Source organism: Triturus cristatus, chromosome 12 (assembly GCF_964204655.1).
Source record: "Triturus cristatus chromosome 12, aTriCri1.1, whole genome shotgun sequence".
Taxonomy (NCBI): Eukaryota; Metazoa; Chordata; class Amphibia; order Caudata; family Salamandridae; genus Triturus; species Triturus cristatus.
Genome location: NC_140595.1, coordinates 828,369,193 through 828,386,900, shown reverse-complemented (window position 1 = coordinate 828,386,900; position 17,708 = coordinate 828,369,193). Strand labels below are relative to the sequence as shown.

At 48.3% G+C, this 17,708-nt stretch overlaps 1 protein-coding gene across 1 annotated transcript in view; it reads left to right on the top strand.

Annotated features, from left to right (window-relative positions):
* The window catches only part of SAP25 (Sin3A associated protein 25), a 262,512-nt gene that overhangs the window by 230,111 nt on the left and 14,693 nt on the right, over positions 1-17,708 (top strand). The window contains 1 exon segment of the mRNA XM_085638087.1: positions 9,583-9,677. Within this exon segment, the coding sequence (XP_085494213.1) occupies positions 9,583-9,677 (95 nt within the window).

The following is a 17,708-nucleotide window of genomic DNA, read 5'->3' as shown; positions in this document are numbered from 1 at the left end:
AAAAGCATGCGTTGTAACATCATACATCCGCTCTAGTGCCTCACAAGAAGATGCCCAAGCGAACGAATCATTTTCACAGAATCAAGGCACACTGAGGCATCCCGACCCCAGGCAGCTGAATCTTCCGATTTGGCTCCTAGAGTTTGGGTATCTCAGCCTCCCTTCACAATGTATGTTTATCCTTACAGAGGTCTGCAGGCCCACTACCAGAAGAACGCAAGAACTGTAGACTAGCTGTGACTTGTTGCCAAACTCTGCCTGCCTGCTTCTATCTAAGCTGGTAAGTGGAAAAGGTTCATACACCACTGACTTCCTAGGTGTATGGCCCCTTTCAAACAGCAGTGCAGGATATGGCCTGCTATCTGCTTCACTTTCAGAAGTCAGGCCTTTCATATGCTTCCATCAGACTTCGTTTGACAGCTGTGGCCGCTTACCTGTAGACCAGGGAGCACACTTCCCTTTTCAGGGTTCCTATTATTAAGGCGTTTATGGAGAGGAGTATTGTTTTAACAAGGCCGATGGGACCTCCTTTTGAGCCAATCTACTCATGCGCCTTGTGGTTCTTTTCCTGGCAGGTAGCTTTCTTAGTAGCTATCACTTCCCTCCGGCATGTCAGTGAGCTTCAAGCTCTTACCCTAGAGGAGCCTTTTATCCAAGTCACTCTGACTGAGTAGTCTACAGGAAAAACCCCAATTTCCTCCCTAGGGTGATCTCTCGTTTCCACCTTAACCAAACCATAGAACTGCCAGTGTTCTTCCGACATCCATAGAAGGTAACAGACAAGCTCTTCACACATTAGATGTCAAAAGAACCCCATGTATTACATTGACAGAACAAAGCCTTTCCGTAAGACACAGCAGCTTTTTGTCTCTTTGTGGAAACCACACAAAGGGTGTGTTCTCTATAAGGCAAGTATAGCACACTGGCTGGTTAAATGCATACAGACCTGTTATGCCAAAAGACCTTTGCCTGTCCCTTTCAGACCTCATTCAACCTGTAAAAAATGAGTTTATTTGGCTCTCTTAGGTAATATTCCTATAGCCGACACCTGCAAAGCAGCCTCCTGGTCTCCTCCCCACACTGTTACTAAATATTAATGTTTGGTCGTCTTACATCGCCAACAAGCTAGCATTACGCAGGTTGTCCTACACGCACACTTTGTCTTCTGCAACATCCTCTTGCTAGCCACCACTTCGCGGAGAACTGTTTTACAAGCTATGCACAGCATGTGTATCTGCAGCTGCATTTGCCACAGATGGAAAATGTTAATTACCCTCTAGGGAACTGTTTGTGGCCTGCAGAGCTGTAGATTCACATGCTCGCCCTCCTTCCAGAAGCCTTTTGATGTTGCAGATATTTTTCTTTAATCTTCCTTCGCATGGTCATCTTTTTCTGTATTTTCGCATGGTCATCTTTTTCTGTATTTTGTGCTCCATCTACAGCCTTATCCTTTGTCCGGAAATAAAGCAATCTAAGAATGTAGCCAATGCCCATGCGCATCACCAGCAATAGGCGGAGTCACTAGACCTTCTGACTCGAAAGGCTTCTTGGAAGAGAAACAACTTGCACAAGTCCAACACTAGATGGCAGGAGTATGCTCAGCATGTGAATCTGCAGCACTACATGCCTTGAATTAATGCTTAAAGGGTAAATAACATTTTCCTTTTGAACCAGAGCCCACAAAATGGATTGCAAAGAGAATTCAGATTTTATTATGCTGAAGCTACATGCACAATTCAGGGAATCCCAACAACTTCCTCCACATGTATAATGGGACATACCATGGCCTTTTAGTGTAACATTGGTCTTTCAGACATTGGCAAAATGACAACATGGTTCATGTCTTTACATGTTCACGAAACGCAACTGTGCTGACGTACGATTCAGGCAAGAGGCCCAGGATGGACGACGTGGCCGTAGCTCTAACAACGAAGGGAGTTCCCCTAAGTTATATCTGTGTATCCGGGTCGCGGCATCCTTGGCAGGAACTGACCTTCCTGAAACTGAAATATAATGAGATAAAAATGACAACTAAAGTGATCAACTTCCTTCTTTATTAGCAAGATGAGGGCCGCAGGCTTTGTAATATGTGCCTTTGATAACGCACAGCTTCGCTTCTGGCTTGTCCTTTGTGCAGCTGGAAAATAATCAACATTCCTCACTTTGTGATTCCTATTCTAATCACACGTTTTACTTAATACATACATACATACATACATACATACATATATATATCGTAATCACTAACACTTTTATAGTTTGAAAATGTAATTAATCCGAAAGTCTTTGAATTAATATTAAAAATAAGACTTTCAAAGTCAAAGTTTGTTTTCCAACGGAACTCGATGTCCAGAATACTCACAGATTGTCCTTCAGCAGACTCTCGAGGAAGTATCCTTCCGAAACGAAGTGCGAATCTGCATGTTCTAGTCGCTCCACCTTTGTAGTTTGGTTGCCTAGCTAGGACGCCATAAAACAGTAGGAAAGTTATACCCAGGTAACCAAGATGGCCGCCACCATCGCCAAACACTGTGAAATTCAAGGCGTCCCAGCAAACTTAGCCTTGTCATTGGGCATCCTCGTCTAGTGCGTTCTCCACAAGGGTAAAGCCTCTGTGACGCACTGTCAGCCTCGCCGCTGGCAGTGTGCAAAGAAGCTTCACACTCAGGGCAGTGCTCACGGCACCCACTCACCTGACGGGCCACTATCCGATAGACCAGTATCCTGACAAAGGGAATGACAATCGAGTCTTTATTATATTCCTGAACTTTTGACTACAATGAATGCTCCTGTGCCACTTGATCCTCATTTTACAGAGAGCCAATAGCAAGACTATATTGAAAGGCTCCTTTGCCTTCACTATAGTTCTGCCTTTGCTTCTATGTCAGTCGAAGATCTAAAGAGCTCTTGAAGGTCAGCAGGGCTAGTTTTAATATACTAATGCGCGCAAGCACAGGCATCGCTTCTTATGTATTGTAGTCAAATGCATGTGGAGTGACAAGTTGTCATGCTTTGTACCATGCATTTGTCATGCAGTTTGCACGCAGTCTGCCATTAGATTGTGTTGTTCTATTTGTTACTTGCATTGTCGGTGGGCGACCGCTCTCTTGCAGCCAGTGGCTCTATGCCAGCACTCTCTTGCAGCCAGTGGCTCTATGCCAGCACTCTCTTGCAGTCAGTGGCTCTATGCCAGACCTCTCTTGCTGTCAGTGTCTCTATGCCAGGCCTCTCTCGCTGTTAGTGTCTCTATGCGAGATCTCTCTCGCTGTCAGTTGCTCTGTGCCAAACCTCTCTCGCTATCAGTGGCTCTATGCCAAACCTCTCTCTCTGTCAGTGGCTCTGTGCCAAACCTCTCTCTCTGTCAGTGGCTCTGTGCCAGCCCTCTCTTGCTGTCAGTAGCTCTGTGCCAGACCTCTCTTGCTGTCAGTGTCTCTATGCCAGGCCTCTCTCGCTGTTAGTGTCTCTATGCGAGATCTCTCTCGCTGTCAGTTGCTCTGTGCCAAACCTCTCTCGCTATCAGTGGCTCTATGCCAAACCTCTCTCTCTGTCAGTGGCTCTGTGCCAGACCTCTCTTGCTGTCAGTGGCTCTATGTCAAACCTCTCTTTCTGTCAGTGGCTCTATGCCGGACCTCTCTCGCTATCAGTGGCTCTGTGCCAAACCTCTCTCTCTGTCAGTGGCTCTGTGCCAGCCCTCTCTTGCTGTCAGTGGCTCTATGTCAAACCTCTCTTGCTGTCAGTGGCTCTGTGCCAGCCCTCTCTCGCTGTCAGTGGCTCTATGCCAGACCTCTCTCGCTATCAGTGGCTCTATGCCAGACATCTCTCGCTGTCAGTGGCTCTGTGCCAGACCTCTCTCGCTGTCAGTGGCTCTGTGCCAGACCTCTCTTGCTGTTAGTGGCTCTATGTCAAACCTCTCTTGCTGTCAGTGGCCCTATGCCAGACCCCTGTCGCTGTCAGTGGCTCTGTGCCTGCCCTCTCGCCTCGCTGTCAGTGGCTCTATGTCAAACCTCTCTCTATACCAGACCTCTCTCACTGTCTCTATTCCAGACCTCTCTTGCTATCAGTGGCTCTTTGTCAAACCTCTCTTGTGTCAGTGGCTCTATGTCAAACCTCTCTCGCTGTCAGTGGCTCTGTGCCAGACCTCTCTCACTGTCAGTGGCTCTGACCCAGACCTCTCTTGCTGTAGTGGCTCTGTGCCTGCCCTCTCCTGCTGTCAGTGGCTCTGTGCCAGCCCTCTCTCTCTGTCAATGGCACTATGCCAGACCTCTCTCGCTGTCAGTGGCTCAGAGCCAGACCTCTCTTGCTGTCAGGGGCTCTGTGCCAGATCTCTCACGCCGTCAGTGTCTCTGTGCCAGACCTCTCTCGCTGTCAGTGTCTCTATGCCAGACCTCTCTCGCTGTCAGTGGCTCTGTGCCAGACCTCTCTCACTGTCATTGACTCTCTGCCAGACCTCTTTTGCTGTCAGTGACTCTATGCCAGTCCTCTCTCGCTGTCATTGTCTCTATGCCAGCCCTCTCTCGCTGTCAGTGGCTCTGTGCCAGCCCTCTCTCGCTGTCAGTGGCTCTATGCCAGCCCTCTATCGCTGTCAGTGGCTCTATGCCAGACCTCTCTTGCAGTCAATGGCCCTGTGCCAGACCTCTCTTACAGTCAGTGGGTCTATGCCAGACCTCTCTTGCAGTCAGTGGCTCTATGCCAGAACTCTCTTGCGGTCAGTGACTTTCTGCCAGCACTCTATTGCAGTCAGTGGCTCTATGCCAAACCTCTCTCTCTTGGTCAGTGGCTCTGTGCCAAACCTCTCTCTCGGTCAGTGGCTCTGTGCCAGCCCTCTCTTGCTGTCAGTAGCTCTGTGCCAGCCCTCTCTTGCTGTCAGTGGCTCTGTGCCAGCCCTCTCTTGCTGTCAGTGGCTCTGTGCCAGACCTCACTTGCTGTTAGTGGCTCTATGCCAACCCTCTCTCGCTGTCAGTGGCTCTATGCCAGACCTCACTCTCGCTATCAGTGGCTGTATGCCAGTCCTCTCTCGCTGTCAGTGACTCTTGGGCTATTTAGAGTAACCTCTTTTGCTGTCAGAGTTCCTGTGGTCAGGGAGAAGTCTTTCTTGCTTTCACATGGTTCAAAAGGGGTCCTTCTCTAGCCGTCCTTGCAAACCTTTTCATGGTGAATGAGTGACACCTCTCATTATAATGTACACAAGAGCTCTTCTGTTTTCCCTGTGATTGGAGTCGTGACTTTAGTACTTTTCTTCAGTTTTAAGTAACATTCTTGTAAAGCGGTCGGATGCTCCATGGCCATGTCCGCTCAGAAAAAGATAAACTGATTGTAACTGGCTTTTACTGGTCGCTGATTTGCGATTGGCTGGGAGGAATAACAGGGCACCATTGTAAGCTGTACTGTGATTGGCTTGGAGGAACAGCAGGTCGTCACGGCAAGCTGTGCTGTTATTGGCTGGGAGGAACAGCAGCTCATCATGGTACGCTGTACTGTGATTGGCTTGGAGGAACAGCAGCTCATCATGGTAAGCTGTACTGTCATTGGCTTGGAGTGACAGCAGCTCTTCATGGTAAGCTGTGCTGTTATTGACTGATTTGCATAAAACCCCACCCTGCCACCTCCACGTATGTGAGCGAACAAATTTGAACCCCATGCAAACCAGAGAAAACAGAAACAGAAAAATATATTTATTGTTAATTACATTTTAAGCAGGTATGCAAGCCATAAATAACTTCAAATTCTCGCAGAAGCAGATATGAGGCAGACACAGAAGTTATGCGACAAGTTGTGAGCTGGGAAATAGCAGTCGCCATTGAAGATCTGCTGACCCCAATCAAGTTTCACTATAACAAGGAAACTCCTAATACACTGGGCCCCTGGCTGCTCCTGTGCTTCCCCTTGTCTAGCGCCCCTACTTCCCCTTGCATGCAGTTGCAGTTTAGCAGAGTCACCCCTCCACAAAACCCTCTATTCAAAGGCGAGTCGTTTCCCTGCACCTAAATCCTAAACTTTTAATGATTGTTTTAATGGCCATGGGGTCTCTGTGAGAAGTTGGCCTGATGTTTGATGTCACTAGTTCTAGTGTACACCTTATATCAGTCCAAATACCCTTATGGTGATTGGTTGTAAAGTCAACCTTATAGACCAGCTATCCTAGTGGTAGCATGGACAAGAGCAGTCTTAGGCTAAACTCTGAATGGCATGTGAAGCCAGCTGTGATACCATATATAATCCCTTGAATACCAAATGAAAGGACACCACAACAGATACATATATAAAATAAAGTGTATTTATTCTAGTCAAACCCTCAGCACTCTTTATGAGATTAGAGGTAAGTACAACACAGTCTTATTTAAGCATACATTAAGTCACACAGGTAAGTAATACAGTTAGGCCCTAGGGGCCACGCAAATCATATACTAAGTAAGCGGTATAAGGACCACTGTCACGGAAATAGGATAGGCCTAGGCCTAGGGAATCGCTGGGGCTACACTACACTACCAACAGTTAGGAAGTGGGAGGCCCACGGGATTCAGGTGCAGACAGGAAACACTCACGCGTAATGCGTAAAAGTCGATAGAAATAGTAGTTGTTAGCAATTAACAGTTTAAGGACACTTCTGAAGCAGCTAGAGAGTCGAGACTCGGAAACTAGACCCTAGGATAGTCACTACCCTTGTGAGCACCGAAGTACCCAAGTTACCTAGCCCACAGGCTGCGGGTGCATAGGTGTGAACTTGCGTCGGGTTTCGTCGTGGACTTCTATGGATGCCTGAAGGAAAGTTGCTGACAGGCAGTCAGTGAAGAGTGTCCGGTGGATCCCAAGGCTGGGATCAAGAAGAGAGGAGACCTGCAAGCAGAAGGGACAGAGTCAAGGTCACTAGCCAGTGACCACGTGGAACCAGGGAGGAGCCAGGCGATGTCGTGAAGATTGCAGGTGAAGGTGAAGCTTGTCGCTGCAGCCACGAGGACCAGGGAACGTCGAGGACGACCAGGACCAGGAGGCGAGCTGTCCCACGAAGGCTCTTGCTGTCGGCGGCGTCGAAGTTGGACTAGGACTCACCAAGCCTTGGCAAGCGGAACCCACGAAGAACGGAGGACTTGCTTCTGGTGCAGACCAGGAAGGTCTGGGGTGCTTCTCTTTTGCAAGGAAGCGGGAGCCAGTCTGGAGGAGCCAAACCAGTGGTGAAGATTTCTGGATGCGTCATCACAAAGGCCACTAGCCAACGGGCAAGCAACCGGACAGACGCGGCAAGCAGGAAAATGCAGAAGGGCCCCACGCAGGACTCGTGGAGTGTGGGGGGCTGATCTTTGGTGCAGATGGTGCTTGGGGTTGGGGCTTCTCAATCCACGGTGCACAACTTCGAGGGTGCCTCAGAAGCTGCGCTGGAAGATACTAGCCACTTTTCCCAGGTAGCCGGTCCCACGTCTCTCGTCGCCTCCACGGATCTCAGCTCGGCTGTGGATGTGGATCAGGGTCGGAGAAGTCTGGAAGTCAAGGCTCTGGTCGGGCTCTGCAGTCGGTCCCTCGTAGAACTTCAGCAAAGCAAAGGGTAGTCTCTTGATGGTGCCTGTTTGCACAGGGTAGCCACTCCTTGGCCACAAGGGAGATTCTTCAGTCTTCTTCTTTCGTCGAATGTTGAAGGTCCAGAGTTTCTGTTCAAGTTGCAGGTTCAGGATAATCTAATCTCCTGGGGCCCAGCTACCACTCTTATACTAATCTGGGGGGCTGGGTTGCCTGCTAGGTCACGCCTTATGGGTGGGACCTGGGAGGGGGGTGGTTACACCCCCTTCCCTTTGTCCAGTTTCGCGCCAGGACTGGGGCTGGAGTGCCCCAGCACCGGTTTGAACTGGACTATGCAGGGGACACCTTGTGTGCCCCAGGCATGTCTCATTCCTTTCAGCCCTCCCTGCCCCAATACACTAAAGTCTGTCTGGGGAGGTGCTAGCACCTCCCCAAGCAGGAAACCTATTGTCCAAGCCTCCCTTGCCGGGATCACTCCCAGCAGCAGGAGGTCAGACTTGTGTCTGTGGCAGCAGCATCCATTTTGTGATGCTGAGGCTTTGGTTAGAGTTAAACAGCAAAGTAGGATTTTAACATGTCTCTCCCTCTAGAAGGGGGGAATAATATCCTCATCACCAGAAATGGTATGGGGGTATTATTCCAAAGTGTTAGACACCTTACACGACATGTTTTGATAAAGCCAAACCATAGTTACCATAACCGTTTAAGATTATAAGGCACTTTAAGAGTATATGGTAGGCTATATCATAGAACAGCTATAAGGACATGGTTCCGAAAGCTGCAGACAGGCTCAGCTCATGCTAGAGCACCATCTCACATGTTACCAAGCACTCTGCCTCCAGGATTGTTAAGGCCTGCCATAGGAGTGACTGATAGGTACACATGTGTCTATATATAAAGGTAGATATAGGCATACTATATCTAAGCAAGGGGTGATTACACGACCTTGCCCCAGCTGAGTGATCAGCCAGTTGTGTCTGACTGGAAGGCCAAACCAGGGGTGGCATAATACATGCTGCAGCCCCTGGGAGGCCTAGGGTACACCTATGCCCTGGGTACCTAGGGTACACTGTACAGGGTCCAATAAGGTGATCCTTACCAATTGGGAATGTACCTAGGGTACATGGAGTCCATTTTAAAGAGAGAGCAGACAGCCTGAGACCCTGAATGGCAGGATCTCAGGCCAACTAAGTCGAAAAACCAGCTAGACACTAGGCAAAAAGTTGGGGGTAACCATAGTCAGATATCCACCTTCCTACAGTCTCCAGCAACGGCATGTTGTTACATGTTAATGGTGAGTTGTAAAGAGGAAAGAGTCTCCTGTTATGCTGTCTGCAAGGGAGTATTTGCTCTCTGACCAACCCCCACCCGGGCCGGACTGGCCGTAGTGGGCACCGGGCATTTCCCCCGTGGGCTGGAGGGGTGGGGGCCCGATCCACAGGACCTGTCTTGGTGCCTTCATTGGTGCTTTCATCTTGTTGCTGTCCCTTGTAATACCTTCTGTGTGGGGTGGTGTTTCCCGTCTTCTCGTTAAATCCACATGGGTCGGCCAAGCTAACACTAACCCTGAGCCTCCCCTTGCCTAGGTTCCTGCCAGAGGTGGGCTCAAAGCTCAGTTCAGCCAGAGGATCAAGCTGCTGATGGTAGAAACACCTGGATCTCGCCCTCTTGAAGATCAGGTTGTTAATCCAGATAAAATGGCTGCCTCGGTCTAGCCTACGTGGGACCAACGCCAGCCCTCAGTGGGAGGGAAGCATGAGACCAGCTTTAGAGAGTATGGCTGGTAGAGGCCAGAGTTCACATGGCCAAGGCTGGTGCCCACTTATAAATCCAGATAAAGCCTTCCAGTGCCCAGTCTCTGTGAAGTCGGTACCCATTGGAAGAAGGTAATTATTCTTATCCGGGCAATCCGACGGCCCTGTCCTAGTGCTCATAAATCCAGGGTCGGCTGCAAGAGACACATGCGATAGGGAAATGTTTTAATCATGCAGTGGCTCACACTTCTGTGCCCGCATTGCCTCTTGGGAGGAGTTATCTGAATCTCCTCACATCTCTTTTTTCTCCTTTTTTTAGTTCTCCCCATCGACACCTGTGATTTCTTCTTCACGGACCCTCTTCTTCCACCCGGGCATCGCGTCTACAACTGCCTGTCCAGCCGTTCTCAACAGGTACCAAGGGGGCCATGGTATGAGACTGGTCGAGAGTGGTTGAGGGGCTTCTAGGGGCTAGATCAGATATTGGATTGGTGGGCAGCCAGAATAAAGATGCAGGTTGGGAGAGTGGATGTGGGGCGGGTAGGAGACTCTAGGGTGAATTTAGACACCTGAGCAATAACTGTCGGATTGGGACAGAGTATGAGACTAAATGCGTGTGTGTGTGTGCGCGCGCGTGTGTGATACAGAATTAGACACCCGGTAGATGACTTGATTGAGACTCATTGTTACATTAAGGCCTTTGTAGGCAGTTACCTTTCAGCACCACCACAAGTAGGCAGAAGAGGGTGCTAGACTGCAACACATGGCTATGAAAATGTCCTTGTTGCTGTTGGAAAGAGGCAAAACTGTCCGCAATAATTCATGGTTCACTAGGTATGTTTAAGTATTTCTTTAGCACAGTTTCAAGAGTTTTTTTTGTTTTACTCCGTAATCATATTGTGTTAGGAACAACAGATACACGACAACCACAGTAACGCCCCACCTGTGTACCTTACAAATCTGAAGTTGAGACAGACATACAGTTTATAGGCCGCTTCTCTGGTAAACCACTCACCCAGATCCACTTTTAACACTATGCTCCTTTCATACTTTGGTCTTCTATAGAGGTTCATAGTCTTTGCAAACCCAGAATATCTGATAGAGACATCTAGCCGCAGACTCCTTCCCTTAGAATTTCCCAGGTGCCAGGCTTGATCCCGAAGTCTTTTGCTCGAGCAATACCCTTGCGCGAAGGTAGGTGGCGTTGGTCGGCTCCGGGTTACGTCATAATTAATGTCCGTGCCGGAAGTGATGTCCACGCCACCTATGTAGGCGCTAGCTACCTCGGCTCGCTGACATCAGTTCTTTTCTTTCCGTGCCAGCTAGCACAGATCCATGACGAGAGCTACCCTCTGTAAATTTTTGAAAAGGCTTTTTTCGACGTTTTGTCTACTATTTTTGGTGGGAAGGTTTTTCCTCAATGTCGAAGAAGACTTTAACCTTTAACTTTAACTCCTGCCATCGCGCCATGTCAGTGACAGTTCCACACCTAATTTGTCTGATATCTGGAGCGGTCCACGACTAGAAGTCGTGCTCCAATTGCCGGGCCATGGCTCCGAAAGCTTTGATGTAGCGGTCCCTAAAGCTGCTTGTGGCCTGGCATTCTACCACATGACGTTCCCCCCTGGGAGGTTTCATTCCCAGTCAAGAGGAAGGTCCGGGCACTGCTCCGGGAGTCCTCCTAAGTTCTCATCCTCCCACTCAAAGTCATCGGGTAGGATGTATAAGAAACTCAAGAAGTCGAACCGCGTTTCAACTTCTCCCTGTCCATCGGCTGACGTGACAGAGCAGTATCGACGCTCTAGGCCTTGTTCTGCGAAACCTGTGCCTCGGTTGGCTCCACGCCTCCTTGCCTTTCCAGGAGATGGAGCAACACTCGCCCATCGTGTTCCACTCCAGCCCCAATGCCCCCTATGGATCTGGTGATGGATCCAGACTGGCACCGGTCATGCCTCTGCAACCTACTCTGGCGCTGCCCCCCCCGAGACTCCAGACGCTGCCGGCGGAACCAGCCCCATTCTTTTTTTATTTTGATAAACCAACGTTTTGCAGCATGAATCCTTTTCTGGATTCACATGCTGTGCATTATTCCACCATCTAGTAGTTGGGTCCGGATTAGTCCTTGTATTTTTTGGGTTTTTTACTTCTCTTGTTTTGGGCATTGTCGACCACTATTTGGTGCCAGGTATGTCCCCTGTGTGACGTCAGACAGGGCCCTGGAGGTTGTTGTGCATGGTAGCCACCTTCAGATTCTTTTTTTCCATCGTTGGGTCCTGAAGCAAGAAGGGAAGCTCTGAAGATTTTCAGGATAAACGTGAAAAGTAAAGGAAAAGGTAGAAAGTTCCAGTGAACTCCACCGATCATCGACACGGTAATCTGAGATAAGAACAGGACTCCGGGATCGACACTACAGAAGACTTCTACGGTCGACAAATGGTGAGGTAGGGGTCATGGAAAATACCCCCTTCAAGTTCTGCTCCTTATGCTACCACACGTTCGCACAACGTGACCCACACGACGTGTGCAACCTCGCCCTGCCCAAGGACCATAAAGACCAGGACTGTGAGGCCTGCCCGATGTTCCAGCTGAAAACTCTCAGGACTCACCAAAAGCAAAGAGAGGCCCACTACGCAACAATGTCTCAGACCTCGAAGAAAACTTCCCTCAAGGACCTTGGCCAGTCCAGTGACGACAAAGACCAAGGAGTGCCAGCAGAATCTACGCACGAGGGATCGGACGTCGAAATTCTGGAAGGAGACCCCGAAAAAGCACACGCCCACAAGAAGGCGATAGACACAGGGAAGAAGACGAATAAGGTAAGACACTATATACATCCGTCGGAACCTAAGGGCCATGAAAGCAAGGCACAACCTAAGGCAGCCCAACGCTGAAGAAAAAGGCAATCGAAGGTCAGCCCACGGGCCCTGCCAAGGGACACCAAGGGAAAATCGCATAAGACGCCAAAAACGAGGGTCGAACACGAACCCCCAAAGTGAGGCGCTATGCCTCGAAACCAGAGGCAAGCGCGATCAAAAAGAGAAAGTGTCCGTTCTTCAACGCTGAGAGAACCCTCAAAGTCAAAATAAAGAGGAAACGACTCATGGCCGAAATAGCGACACTCCTCTAGAAGAAGTTCGATCTGTCTCTCAAAGATTTCCGTAATCCGAAAGTCCCAATCACCAAACTTGACAACGTCGTAGCCGAAGAGGCGGATGACGCCGAAGGAGAAGAAGAGGATATTTTCGAATCACCTCCAACCCCCGAACCTCGGGAGGAAGATCTTGATAGTGGGCATCCAACAACATAACACAGGGCAGACCTTTCAAGAGCCCAACTCCTTCTTTGACAATTACTACAGACGCATCCCTCAACGGATGGGGAGCGCACTTCAAACAGCTAAAGGTACGTGGTCAATGGAATGAACAGGATTCCATAAAGCACACCAATTACTTGAAAATAAACTGTTTTCCTAGCATTGAAAGTGTTTCAGAGACACATTCAAGATAGAACTGTCTTGATTCAAACAGACAGCACCACCACAATGTTCTACCTCAACAAACAGGGAGGTACGAAATCATTTGCACCGAGCAAGCTAGCTCAGGAAATCTGGCAATGGGCAGTCCCTCAAGGAATCAATCTGCAAACAATACATCTACCAGGAGTATACAACACAACAGCAGATCAGCTGAGCAGACAAAACAACTGCTTCCACAAATGGGAACAGAAAACTATACAATATATCTTCAATCTCTGGGGAACACCAGTGATAGACCTCTTTGCAACAATACAGAACAAGAAATGCCAGTTCTTTACCTCGGTTTCCTCATCACCTGTCAAAAGGGAATGCCCTGTCGCTAAACTGGTCAGGGACATTTGCAAACGCTTTTCCAACAATATCCCTAACACAAAGAGTCCTAGAGAAAGCAAGACAGCCAGTAACAAATCTAATTCTCATTGCCCCGCACTGGCCGAGACAGACATGGTACTCAAGTCTGCTTGAACTGTCCAGGAGACAAATAATCAAAATGAAGAAGGACAAAGACCTATTGACAATGAAACAGGGCTAAATCTTTCACCCGGAACCAACTACGCTACACCTAGCAGCTTGGCACCTGAATATGTAGAGTTTGGTCACCTCAACCTGCCTCAACGAACAATGGAAATTCTAAAAGAGGCAAATACACAGACTTCAAGAAAATGCTATTCTGCAAAATGGAAATGATACACCACCTGGTACACCGCTAACAATCAAATGAACTCAATTGACACACAGAAAACTCATCTCCTAATCAGTCACAACAACTACACCTGCATAAAAGTGCACCTCGCTACCATCGTAGCGTACACCAGAGGAAATTCTTGCAAAAGCTTCTTCACAAGACCTGTCATAAAACGATTCCTAGAAGGATTTAAAAGAATTGCTCCCCCTAGAACAGCTCCAGTGCCCATGTGGAGTCTAACTACAGTGCTCACATAACTGATGGCAAAACCCACAGTTCCTGCCCAAAGTGGTATCCAAATATCACTTAGATCAAAATATTCTATTGCCGGTTTTCTTCAAAGACCCAAAAACAAAAGGAGAAAAAAGCCTCCATACCCTGGATGTAAGGAGAGCACTACTGTATTACCTACAGAGAACGGAACCTTACTCGCAAACCCAAACAGCTGTTTGTGGCCTACGCACACACCAACACAGGAGCGCCCGTCACAAAGGCGACAATCTCACGATGGATAGTCCAAACTGTGAGAAAGTGCCATCTTTCTTGCATGGTATGCCCCCACTTTTTGCTGAATTGCTGAATGTACTTTGACTGAGTGTGCCCTGGACTCCTGCCAATCAGGTGCCCAGGGCCTATGTTCCTTCCCTAAAAACACAAAACCCAAATTGGCAAACCCTGGCCCCATGTCAGCCCCTGGTAAATGGTACCCTAGGTACCCAGGGCCTTGTGACCAGGGAAGGCCTCTAAGGGCTGCAGCACTCATTGTGCCACCCTTAGAGGCCCTGTACCCTTGCACACACACACTGCCCTTGCAGGTTGGGTGTCTGGGTGCAAGACAAAACAAAGAGTCGACATGGCACACATCCCTGTATGCCATGCCCATCACCTACACTGCCATGGCATATATCAGCCACCCCTCTAGCTGGGTGCCCAATGCCAATGGTGTGGGCACAGGAGCAGGAGCCCTGTGCCCCTACAGTACCCAGGTCCATTCCTGGGCACTGTAAGTGCAGTGCTGTCATTTAGAGTACTTGGTGCTGGGAGCTCGTCAAACACGAACTCCACAGCATCATAATGGCAACACTGAAGACTGAGAAGTATGGTATCAAACTTCTCAGCACATTAAACCCACACTGATGCCAGTGTGGGATTTAATGTACCAAGCACCCCAGAGGGCATCTTAGAGATGCCCCCTAAAACCTAACCTACAATCCACGTCTGTTCTGAGGCTGCCTAGGCTGCCACACAGCAGACATGTTGCTGGACCCCTGGGTAGGAGAGCCCCTGCTCTCCTGGGCCTGCAACAATGCACATCCTGGGCGAGGTGCTAAATCTTCTCCCCCAGGATGGGCAGGGGGAAGCTTCAAAGGCATGCCGCCTCTGTGAGCTTCCCCAGGCCACTGCAATCCCCCACTTCCGCTTGTCCGGAAACCCCAAATAAGGACAGGGGATGTGCCAGCCTGCCAACTGAAGAACCAGAACCTTTTGGACCTGGCGGCGCAGGGTTCGCCTTAATCTCCTGGATTCTCCTGCTTAGCTACACAGAGACACAGCGACACTCCGTCGGTGTAAAAGATCAGATTTATTAGCTGCAGCTAGTACAGTTGTCCCAGAAGTACACGAGGTAGGTTCTCAGAAGACTGCCACTTCACTCCGTGGCGCACAGTCTTATATAACACATAGGTGAAATATACATTAACCAAATACACACCCAGTGAAGTACTGGGTATTTTAAGCCCAGCGGTGCAGGGGAACACACCCTATGACTTCGGGGTTCTTCCTGTTTCAGACCTACAGAAACACAGAGTCTTCTGGGTGAAGTCAAAGATCAGTTTATTGGCTGCAGACCAATTACAGGCGTCCTAGAAGTACAACAGCGTGTATGTTCTCAGGAGACTGCTAAAAATCACAGAAACGGGCTTCTTCTTAAATACAGATTTTCCTGCCTCAGGCATACATTCCTAAGTTTATGGTATGGTCATTTAAAGTTTACATTACAAACGAAAAGGCAGAGTCATGATGACCATCCCACATTCCAGTGAAGCCAGCCCGCAATTATTTACACAGTAAAGCTCAGATATCGATAGGCCCCAATAAACATGAGCATCTCCTGTTTTGGGAAACAAGCCATAAAGCAGGAACAGTCAGGTGTGAAAGAGATTATCTGGAGGCTTGTGTAGCATGAAAAGACTTTATTGTGTGTCAAGCCCTGATGCTAATCACAGGAAGCCAGAGGACGGGGAACTCGTGAGACCAGTTTGACCTGGGGCAGCGGAGCCAAGCTGCCCAGGTCACAGAAAAGTCAAAGAAAGCCACATGTGCTTTAAAAGGCCCGTATTCGCTTCACACTACATAGCCTATGTGAGGGCAATCATAAAATGGCCACCGATACAAAATGGAACCCACGCAGTGATGTAAAATAGCGTATACACAGTGCATTCATAGCTAAAATGTTACAAAAAGCACTTGTACATACCGCATTAACCATTCGCGGTTCACTATTACCGAGATAGACAGGGGTAGGGCCCTATCTCCTACGCGGTCCCAAATTCTAAAGTACGACACCAGAACATAAAGTAAAGAGCCAATAAGAAAAGTTGAAAAACCGGACAGCACCAATAGGAAAGGTTTGAAAACAAAGTATCAGATGACTCGAAGAAGCCTTTCCTTCAACTGTGTTTTTCACCCCTCCTTCAAACTAATTCATTAACAGATCCACAACTAACTTGCAGGTGGCGAGATACGTTGGTGTGTATTGGAGGACAGTTGTGAAACGAGAGAATGCTAGCAGAGGACAGCGAAGGCCAGACGATAAGATAAAGTCAGAGGAGAATAGTGTGAACCAAAAGATAGTTGAGACGGGGATTAGAAAAACCAGACAGGGATTAGTGGACTCGGCCAAACCTAATACCAGCTTTGCAAATAGAGGCAGAAGGCTAATTTTGACACGAAGCTGCAGAAAAAGCAGAAAAAGACTTAGATCGTCGTGCTGCCTGAGTGAGGGCAACACAAGATGGCGGCGGAGCACAAAATGGCGGGTCGATACGATCACAATCGAAAATCGAAGTTCTTCAGACCCTCCTTTTGCCAGAACTCAGGCAAGATACACAGACTCACATTAATCTGAGTCAATGTCGATGGCCATAAGTTCATCGAGCTGTTGCTGTAGCATCATTCTGATATTCTCTGTTCTTTGTGACTTGGGTTTAGGGATGCACATAGTAGCACAAAGGTCGCAGATGGCGGGGCCACAGTGCATACAAAGGCAACATGAGAATACCATGGCTAAAACTACTCCAAGGAATGTCAATACTTTCCAACCCCATTTGGACAGTAGTCCCCAAAACCACTCCAATAATGACCAATCTCCTTCGTTCTGATGAACCGACTCAGAGATCATGTGTAACTTAGAGATAGCTTGGTATACTGTCGGAGCGTCATTAGGTATGAAAATACAGCAACTTGAACCGATCAATTTGCATACTCCACCACGGTCTGCAAGAACAAAGTCTAAGGCAACTCGGTTTTGTAAAGTCATAAGACGATCTGCCTGTAGTTCTGCCGTGATATTACTTAAGGCTCCTACAGTGATGTCTATGGTGGTTTCTACGACACAAACCAATTGCCTTATATTTCTGCTGTTGGCCATTGGACCCCAAAAAGGAAGAAATCCTTTGAGGAAATCTCCTCCCTCTTGTCCTTGGAATTAATAATTCCTCTGCCATATCTGTTTTGATGATGATTTGCAGAAGCGGTGTATGTAGGGGGAAGAAGGAAAGCTATATAGCAAGTACCGGAGAAACCAGTCGGCAACCATGTGTAAGCCCTATTATAACAAATGGAATATGTGCCTTGAGACGGCACTAGAGGAGGCGAGTTTTGAGAGGAGTAGACATATGTGTGGGAACAGCTATTTCTTTGTACAGTGTCAGCAGACTGACCATTTATCTGTAAACAGAAATTACCCTGATGTGGTATAGTCCAAATCGGTGGAGATTTTCCTTTTTTAACTTTATCACTAAGGCTAGTGACATAATGGGTGACATTCCAGTTAGTGTACGCTTTTCTTTCGTCAATGGAGATCTTACTATTTTTCATGATTTTAGCCATAGCTACCATTCCTTTTATCAACGAACTATGACTAAAATCCGGATCACTAACACGTGAACTAACGGATCGTCTGAATTTGCTTTGATAGGCATTGGAGAAGATAACAAAATAAGCC